Source organism: Diachasma alloeum, unplaced genomic scaffold, assembly GCF_001412515.2.
Source record: "Diachasma alloeum isolate Michigan unplaced genomic scaffold, Dall2.0 Dall_scaffold_00199, whole genome shotgun sequence".
Taxonomy (NCBI): Eukaryota; Metazoa; Arthropoda; class Insecta; order Hymenoptera; family Braconidae; genus Diachasma; species Diachasma alloeum.
In genome coordinates, this window is record NW_021680364.1 from 2,444,977 (window position 1) to 2,455,511 (window position 10,535).

General features: G+C 39.1%; 1 protein-coding gene across 1 annotated transcript; it reads right to left on the reverse strand.

Annotated features, from left to right (window-relative positions):
- Positions 1 to 614: 614 nt before the first annotated feature.
- LOC107035549 (serine/threonine-protein kinase GA29083) lies at positions 615 to 8,516 on the reverse strand. Its single transcript, XM_015253020.1, has 5 exons — positions 8,166 to 8,516; positions 5,831 to 6,734; positions 5,116 to 5,703; positions 4,580 to 4,822; positions 615 to 3,286 (listed from the first exon to the last, which is right to left on the reverse strand). The coding sequence occupies exons 2-5, from the start codon at positions 6,728 to 6,730 to the stop codon at positions 1,823 to 1,825; spliced, it is 3,195 nt and encodes a 1,064-aa protein (XP_015108506.1). The 5' UTR covers positions 6,731 to 6,734; positions 8,166 to 8,516; the 3' UTR covers positions 615 to 1,822.
- Positions 8,517 to 10,535: the final 2,019 nt, after the last annotated feature.

Here is a 10,535-nt window from a genome sequence, read left to right on the forward strand (position 1 = left end):
ATATTATTGTTAGACCTCGTGCGTCCGTGTGTATATGTATGTGTGTACGTAAGTAACAAAGTTTTTCTTCAATTGTTCGCTACTGACTGGATGGAATTGAATGTTTTTTTTTCGAATGTAGGTATTGTTGAGCCCTATCAAGCGCCATTAATTAAATTTCAATTCATCGACTAGTTTTTTTAATTTCGTGAAAAAAGTAAAACAAAAATTGGGGCATTAAAGTGGTAAAGAGTTTATTGGAGGATTTATCAGCAATTTGTTCGTACTCACGAAATGGCGAATTCAGGGCTACTCTCGGTGTGCCAGCTCGGGGTATATTAGTGCACTCACTGGAAAGTGGTTGCGTTTTTTACGTGAAGGGTTTAAGGCAGTTTTATTTGGGGAGGCAATCAATTCGTCAATTGAGTAATCGAGTGGAAAAATTGTTTTTTGGAGTGGAAGCAAAATATTTGGGGTAATTGGAGATTTTAAAGAATTGTGAAGTGAATTTTTTGGGAATTTTGCAGGAAATAATTTACGATTCCTTCGGATAAAAAATAGTGAGTTAATGTGCTATACCAGTAGTCAATTTTACGAACAAAAGATAGGCCCCAAATCAGCCCCAAACAAGCATATCAGCGAATATAAATGTTTATTAATAATTAAGTATACTCATACAATCATAATTACAATAATAATACGTTATAAATACATCCTCCCTTGTTCATTAATATTTGGCGTGAATCACTTATTTAAAAAACTACAGAAAAAAAACCTACAACAAATGCCACGCGTCCAATCCTCAACTAATCTAATTAATTCCTTGAAAAAAGTACGTAAATTCGCCTATTTCCACTGGTTAATCTCAAATTAATCCGAATTTATCTACAACTTACAGCGACTTGATTGAATATATTTACAACAGTTATGAGAAGGTAATTGTAGGCGGTATAAAAACATTAATGCAACAAAAGACGTGTTTCACGACAATTTGGACAGACAACAGAGGACGAAAACACTTGACAATTTCGAGTCATCTCTCATCTCTACAAAAATAAATATACGAATTATGTCTAGCCCTTTTTCCGCAGCTCCTGACGTCAACCGATACCAAGACGTACGATAAAATTTCACAGAAGAATTTTTTAGAAAATTCTATTGAACTTTCTATTCTATTAGAAGCAGTTCATCTGTACATTTTTATCTTCAACAAAAATGTTCAATGTTTCTATCGGACATTTTTTATGAAATAAAATGTGCAGTAAAGTTGTAGAATTCTTCAACTCTATGAAATTTGATCGTACCTCAACCCCTCTCAAGAGTCGATATTTCAGTTTGATAAATGGTTAACTGCGAATACAAAAATATCTATTTTTATCACTTGACATTAAATGCATGAGCAACATTCAACATTCATTATCATTCCCTGTAACCGATATAATTCGTCCTCTGCCCTTAAACCACGTTTATTATCATCTGCTATAGACCGATCTGCACATTGCCTAGTGTTATCGATCGACATAAGATTTCGAATAGAACCAGAAGAGAATGATTTCAATGATTTCAGTAGTGGATACGTCGAAAAAACTGACGAAATTATTTCCAGAATTCTCCACTTCTCGACTGCTTCGATATTATCACACAGTCGAGATCGAAAAGAAAATGCAAATTAATTGATTCAACTGAAAAAAAATTATCAAATTTACCTTCAAAAGTGGAAGAAAAGAAGAGAATAAAATTCAATAATTTAATACAGTTTTTCTATTTTTCTAAGCCGTTTAATGGCAGTCAATGTTATTATTTTTCCATTTACCATAGTACCAGACTGTTCACAATCCACTCCTCACTTACTTCTCCCAATAGGTAAATTACCTCCAACACCAGCCTTCACATGAATCGACTGTCGGCTATTTCTACTTCTGCTGGCAACAGTTGTTCCATCGACAGATTTACGATTTCGATTTTTACTCAAACTCGATTCTCCTTCCTCCCTATACTCTGAACTTTTCCAACTAATCGGTCTACTAGTCTTCACTGGGCTCTTCCCACCATTATCCATTTCATAAGTTTTTCTAGCAAGTTGTGGGGTGTAATACAAGCTGTATCTATTATTCTTCACAGGCTTCTGTTCATCCTCTCTCAATTCATCAGTGGAACTGCATTTTCTCCCATTGGGAACAGTACGATTCATCCTCCCATTATCGAGTTCTTGAAGTCTCTTGGAGTACTGTGGAGCATAACTAAATCGTTTTCTAACTTTCTCACTATTCCCACCGCTCTTCTTCTCCCTCAACTTAACACTTTCATTCGTCCCAGGCTTCTTCTCATTTCTCTCAAGTCCTCTCGAGTAGTTCTGTCCATTAATTTGCACAGGAATTTGGGACAGTCTCGTTAATTGACTAACATTAGACCTCGGAGTTTTTGGAATTTTCGATTCTCCAGACTGTGGAATCCTAATCCCCCTATCAAACCCAGCATTCTCAAAGCTCTCTAAAAACTCCAGACTCTGATTCGAGCTGAAGTGCTGCTCCCTACCGACATTACCAAATTGTATATTAACAAAACTGTCCGATGTTTCGATATTATTATCAGAACCAGCACTCAGACAATCTGTGGACAGTGACAAACGATCAATCGACGATTGTCTCAGTGTACTCTTAATATTTTTAGTTGCACCATTGGTATCGTATAAATCCCTACGCTGTGCCCTACCTCTAATATTGCACTTCACTGGTTTAAGGGTATCATTACCGCGATAATTACGACGTACAGGTGTCGTTGATATACTGGAATGAATATCAGAGAGTGAATTACCATTTCTCTGATTATTGGAATGTAAATTTGACGATTTATCACTCTGGCACTGGCCATTGTTATTTTTCATCGCTGAATTAGTCTCTGGAATACTGTTTATTGACGTGACAATTGTTGATGATTTATTGCACATATCGTTGGTAATGTTCATGTTGTCCATGAGATTGTGGAGGGATGAGGTCAATGCACGTATGTCCTGAAGGCAATCGGAGCTCAGGGATATGGGCTCGTCGTTGCCATTCCCATTGATGTGATCGGTCTCGTCGGTGGCTCTCTTTGGGGTTGATGGTGTGGTAAACGTGGCATCGAACCACCTGCTCTTAGGTGTTGTATTGATCTCAGGTGTTTCGTCATTTTTAGAGGAACGTTGTTTCTTGTAGTCAAACTCGAATGTCGCCACTCTCATCGGCTTACACTGCTTATCCCAGTGTTGCTCCGACGATTCGAGGGATGATTTGCCTCTCCCTGGGGCTTGCTCGCCTCCTAGAAAGCTCTGCAGATGTACAGAGGAGGGAGAGAAAAACAAAAAGAAAAGAAAAGCCTTGCTACAGATACGAACAGTCCAGTACAAGAAGCTTTGCTGGTGAATTTTTTATGTGATATGTGTGGAAAAATTTCATTAGAAAAATTGACGAATTCATTGGGAAATTCTATGGGATTTCTATTGAAAATTCTATTTGTTTTTGGCCCATTTTTTGTTAAATTTCAACTTCACTAAAAGAAAAGAAAAATGAAGGGGTAAAAAATTGGAAAATTCATACCGAGGAATTCGTATAAAAAATATCTCATTAGAAAAACTTGTATAGAAAAATTAAATTCTGCTGATTTTTTCTGCCAAATAGTTTCTCTTTGACATTTTCTATTACAAAACAAATCGACGAAACAATAATTATATTTTGAATAGAAGTTCAATAAAAAACCAATAGAATTTTCTAACGATTTCACTAGATTTGTCTATAAAATTTGGGTGAAACTCGATAGTGGGATGATTTTTAGGGGAAATGTAATTGTTCAATTGTCGTTGAGGAAATTGTGGGAAGAAATGATTGTGGAAATTGTTCAGTCGTGAAGTGGCAAATGTGAAAGAACAGATTTTTTTTTCAATTTATGCACATGAAAATTATTGAAAAAATCATTTTATGAAAAAACATTTGTTTTCTTCCAATTTCAAGTTAAAACGAGTATTTCTAATAATTAAATGGTAATAATCTTCATAATTATTGGCTCTAATTATTGAAATACCACAATAACAATTTTTTCCTTATATTTAACAGTTTCCGTTTCACTCAATAGGAAACAAAAAAAAATTAATGTGAATAATGGACATGTTCTGCTTAATTCTGCTATATTTTACCACTTCACCACTAACTTTATACCCAACAGAATAATTGTGACAGTGCTGAATAAACGAAGCCCACGATTTATCCAGAAAATTAACGGAATGTAATGTTCAACTAGACTGTGCACATTGATCGATGAAATGCCAAAAGCCATGCACGTCTAATATGCTGCATCAATTTTCTCCAATGACATTGACGATGTGGAACGAGGAAATAAAGCATTTAACATTAGTTCTACGCTCTACAAGAACTCTGAGCACCATTACAAAAAATATTTACTTCGTCATTGAAATATTACTCCATCTATATTTCACAAGCAAAATGAAAATACCTAGGACGAAATAAAAGGTTATCAAACTTCAGGCCTACATTTGATCTCCTCTTTCCACACAACTACAGATGATATGCAAATGCGCGATGAATAAATTCAATGAATTATAATTTACCACGAGCCATGGATGATCAAGCACATCCTCAGCACTGAATCTCAACTCCGGCTGTGCCTGCAGCATATTCGAGATGAGTTGCTTAGCAGAATCAGATATGGGGTCCCAATAAGGTGGTGTAAACTCATACTGTCCACTCAATATCCTCTCGAATAATTCCTCCTGGTCGTTGTCAAGAGAAACGAACGGGGGAAATCCGCACAGGAGTATGTAGAGTATCACTCCAGCTGCCCATACATCAATCTGAAAATTCGAGATTACTTAGTTCGTGAGTTGAATGTTCAATTAAGGACATTGGAGTGGGAAATAGTAAAGTTTAACTAGTGAATGGATAAATGTACTTATTAGATGGACAAAAATGAAATGTCGAAGGTCTTGTTTGAAAAATGAGCTGCGAAAGATGAAATTTCCATTAATTTTCCCATCAAATTATGAATGTCTTTCTTGTGATTTTCAACTCGCGTTTTTTTCCATTCAAACAAGATTTGTTCAAGAAAATATTTTTCTCCATCCAACCACCCCATCCCCATCCTCACCTTGAGTCCATACCCAGTCTCCGCCAGAATCTCAGGCGCGACATACGTGGGTGTCCCACACACCGTGTACAATGGCTCCCTGACCACCTGCGCCAGCCCAAAGTCCCCCAGCTTCAGACACCTAACATGGCTCCCCTCCATCTCCACCAGCAGATTCTCGGGCTTGACATCCCTGTGCACAATATAATGCGAATGCAGATACGCCAGTGCCGAGGTCAAATGCCCAATCATGACACTGGCCTCAGCCTCAGTGAACTTGGTGACAGCAGCAATGGCATCGAACAGATCGCCCCCCTTCACAAGCTCCATGACCAGAAAAAGCTGATCCGAGGTCTCCTGCTCCCCAATCAAACTGATGATATTAGGATGACAGACTTGTCGAAGAATAGCCACTTCGCTCGCCAGCATGGTCTCCTTCCCCTGGCACTTGTGCTTGTCCACAATCTTCATGGCGTACTCCGCCCCCGACTGTTTATGCACGCAATGTCTGACAACAGCGAAGTTCCCGTCCCCAATGACGTGCCCCACAGAGTAATGCATCCTCAAGGGCTGAGGCAGCATGAGCGAGGCTGGACTGGGGGTCCTCACCTGCATAGATCGACATCACTCATTACTTTAGTAATATTATGAGAAGTTGAACCTTACAATAATTTACATTTACTTATAATGATTAAAAAATTTGAAAAATAATATGATTATGCCGATGTCTGCTCACCTGAGGGGCGCTGAAGTTCCTCTTGCCAGTCTTCCTAGGCATCACTGGCATGGGCCCCCCCTGTCTCTTGGACACCGAGGGGCCCCTCCTGAAGCTCTGGACGGATTTCGACTCCTCCGGGTCGAGCTCGAAGTCCTCCTGAGTGGACTTCTCGGTGCCATAGGCAACGAACACCTCCTCGCTCTCGAAGAACTGGTCCAGAGTGATGACAAGCTTCCCAGAGAGTGTGTAGACCCTCCTCACAGCCCCACAATCGAGCTTAACTACCTCGGTTATGGCCTCCAGGACGTGCTCGAGACTGGCAGCATTTCTTTTGTTGAGGAGCAGACGCAGGACTCTTCGGGGTTTAGTCCCGTGACGAATTAGTGTTATTATTCTGGCCTTGACGCAGCTTGGAATGGCGTTTATCTGCCTGCCAGTGCCAGCTGGTGACTGTGGCAGACCGGAGAGTGAACTTCCTCGTCGGACTTTGGAGGAGGAGTAGTCGACCTTCTTGAAGAGTTCACCCTGGCCTGATACCACGTAGCACTTGCCGTCCTCGAGGTCGGTTATGCTCTGGACTTTGCGACCGTCCATCGAGTAGATGCAGCGGACACCACTGGGGAGGGTCACGCTGGACACCAGGGCACGGGTCAGGTCGGTCGCCAGACTGTCGAAGCTTCGATAACGCTCAGGGGTCACCGCCATCACCACTCCTGTGTAGAATTTGTCACCGTTTCGGAAGAAACGAACTCGCTTTGCTTTTTTTGTAGGCGGTGTGCGGAGGCTCGAGAGGGAGGCTTTCGACGCAATGTCGAGGAGGCGGTCGTCCAGGGAGGTCACCGTTGGGGAGTTTATGTCGCGGCTCGAGAGGTTACTGTCTCCCGACGTGGACGTCCGCCGGCTCAGGGGCTCTTCCATTTTTCTGGACAGGGGGAGCTCACGTAATTTTTTGTTTGCGGTGGGAATGTTTGTTGGGAATTTCGAAGTGAAGTGGAGAAATTTAATAGAGAATTCTGGTGGAGTGCTAGGGAACTTGACGTTAGTTTTTGGATTATTCTGGTGAAAAATTCCGCAACTCAATTTTTATTTATTGCTGTACATTCCTATTCCTATAGAAAATGTCGCCACGAAAAAAAATTTACAGAAAGATTAAATACTACTGACTTTTTCCTATGAAATAGTTTCTTCTGGCATTTCCTATTTTAAAAAATGCGCAGTAAAACTAGAATTCTCCGACAGAATTGGCTAAAAACCAAGAGAATTTTCTATCAAATTCGATAGGCATTTTCTACGAAATTTTTCATCGATTCATGTAAAAAACAAGAACAGTTTCTGTTGGAAATAATACGAAATCTTTTCTATACAGAGTCAACTTTCACTTGATTTTTTTTTCCAAATCCATTTATTACGAAGATAATTGCATATTCCATAAAGTATAAAAAATTGATTTATCATCCCATCAAATATAATATTTATCGATTTTGCATTTATCTTGAAAATAAATCATTTCAGGACAGAATGTCAAAGACCTTTCCTGTAGCTAATCAACTGTTCAAGAAAAAATGTTTCTCCCAATTTTTCCTCCAACTATTTTAATAGCGAAGATAATTCCAACTTCAACAAGGTGTGAAAAACCAACTTTCTTTCTCAATAAAAAATTCCACTCACTCCAGGCACTAAAGAGAGTACTCAGCTTATCCATGAATTTTTAAAATTCAATCAGAAAAACAATACTATTCAATTGCTAAAGTGATCGCACTGCTGTCACATTTTCTGTTGTCTCTCGACTCGACCAAAAACTAATAGAATTTTCACTAGGAGTTCAATAGAAATCCAATAGAATTTTCTATGGAGAATTCACTGCCACTTGAATTTTCTTCCAAATTCATTTATTACGAAGATAATTGAATATTCCACAAATTATGAAAAATTGATTTATCATCCCATCAAATATAAAACAACGCATTTTAAGAGAGAATATCAAAGATCTTTCCTGCAGCTAATCAACTGTTCAACAAAAAATGTTTCTCGCAATTTTTCCTCAAACTAATTCATCACGAAGATAATCTCAACTTCAACAAGGTGTGAAAAACCAACTTTCTTTCTCAATAAAAAATTCCACTTACTCCAGGCACCAAAGAGAGTACTCAGCTCATCCATGAATTTTTAAAAGCCAATTATAAAAACAGTACAACCCAATTGTCAAAGTGATAACACTGCTGTCACATTATCTGTTGTCTATCGCCTCAGCCTCATATCCTCATCAGAGCTATACAACCAACTCTGACTAATTCGCGTGTAATTTATACAGATTAAGAACGAAAAAAACGACAACTCCCAGACTGTGACTTACCCCGAGACTCGGTGAATTTTTCGGAGCACAAAACTTATTCACTTCCCCGGATGGTGTCTTGAATGATGATGGATGAGTGCCACATTTAGATACTAGGTAATATGAGGACAGCACGAGAATTTAAAAGAGTCCAGGTTTTTTGTGAAAAACACAGGAGTTGTGGTGTGAAAAGAAACGCGAACGCCGAAGCGACAGCTTACTCCAATCTGTTGGAGGTTAGTGGATGGAAATGTCAATGTTGAAGAAACTGTATAGCAATGGGGGGACACTTGGCAGCTCCCACCACTTCTTCTTGTCTCCTACGACAGCTGGGGCTTGTTCGGTTAGAGGGTGAAGGTGTCGCCTGGTCAACGGATCTCTCTTTTTTAGAGAGAGAGGGCCAACGGATCTCTCTCTCTCTAAAAAAAGGAGATGTAGAGTAGAGAGATCCGTCGACTAGCGACACCTTCACCCTCTAACCGAACAGGCCCCAGTGGGTAAGATAGGGAACGAGAACTCTATGCATTATAACTCTGTCTCTGCCACTGAAAGGAGGGTTTGGCGTTCGTTCCGTCTATTTTCAGTAAAAAAAGGTTGTAATCCGGGANATGCATTACAACTCTGTCTCTGCCACTGAAAGGAGGGTTTGGCGTTCGTTCCGTCTATTTTCAGTAAAAAAAGGTTGTAATCCGGGAAAATAATTAATAATAATGCCATAATCAGTTAATATTGATGGCGAGGGATGATTTCATCAAGAAATCAGACTTTATTATCGCTTATTATGAAGCCTGAAAGTCTAAAAAGGGCAATGCCAAAATTTGCCAGTGCGCAACTTCTCCGCGCAGATTCATCATGGCGGCCGGCTACTGGCAGAGAATGGGCGGCTTGGCGTTCGTGCGCAGATTTTCGGTGAGAAAAGGGGTAAAACCGGGAAAGTGAATACTAATCAAGCAATAATCAGTTGATATTGATGGCGAGGAATGATTTTATCAAGAAATCAGACTTTATTATCGCTTATTATGAAGCCTATAGACGTCTAAAAAGTACAATGCCAAATTTTACCACTGCGCAACTTCTCCACGCACATTCATCATGGCGGCCGGCTACGGGCAGAGAATGGATGCTTTGGCGTTCCTCCGCGAATTTTCGGTGAGAAAAGGGATAAAACCGGGAAAATGAATACTAATCATGCAATAATCAGTTAATATTGCTGGCGAGGAGTGATTTTATTAAGAAATTGGACTTTATTGGACTACATATTACAAAATCTAGACATCTAACGAGTCAACGCCAATATCGCCAGTGCGCAACTTCTCTACGCACATCCATCATGGCGACCGGCCATTGGTACTGAACGGGGGCTTTGGCGCGTTTGCTCAATGAATTCTAATGGACAAAGAGAATGAAACTCTGGAATGGAACATGGACAATTGAACAATCAGTTGACAATGATGGAGAGTAACGATTTTATGGTGAACTTTGGTTTTATTGTGATGAATTAAGAGTGCTATTGGACAAAAACAACATTTCTATGTGATCGACATATTTGTGACGTCGCAAGATGACGCCTGCTGTGTAATTCTGGACAAAGTGACAATGTTTGGTGTTTTAATGAGTCAATTGACTTCCTAATTAATTAAAAATTCAATTCAAAAGTGAAATGGTTATGGAATGGAGGACTCAGTGGATTTTATCAGTAAATTTGTGGTTATGAAAAGTTTAAAAGTAATTACGGGAGTTCCGTTATTGCCGATGTGTTGATAAAATACGCGAGATGGGAGTCGGTGTGTTATTAAATCGGTGGCGAGTGTTTTTTTTGTTCGGGTAAATATTCGGAGTATTTTATTTAAATTTGAGAAATCGCGAGTGAAGTGTGGAAAAGTGATTGAGAAGAAAGTGAAAAGCAGAATTGTGGGAGTAGGAGTGTAGTATATCCCAAGCTGCCGGGTGTTTCAACGACCGGTGAGTCCCTTAAAATATTAATTTCTTTATTCTTTGATTGTTGATGTCGCTGGTTGATAACTTTGAGACTAGGGGAGAGTAAAATATTAAAACACAGAAGAGATCCGATCAATTAGCCCCTCATGTATAGATATTCCAAATTTTTATTTTTTTCCTCATTGAAGTAGTTTTGGAGAATATTGCGAGCTAATAAAAAACATTTTATAGTTAGTACTTTCTTTAAAATAAATTTTTGAAAAATCAGCCCTGAAAAAAAAGGCGTTATCCCCCCTATTTTATCATTTCCAAAATATTTTATCACCAATCGATAGCAAATTGTTTGAAGATTTTTGCGAGTTAAGAAAAAATCGTCAATGCACTCCTATTATTGTGTAAATTAACAATTCCAATTTCAACTGAAAACCAGAGTTGATGACCAGAGTTTGTAGC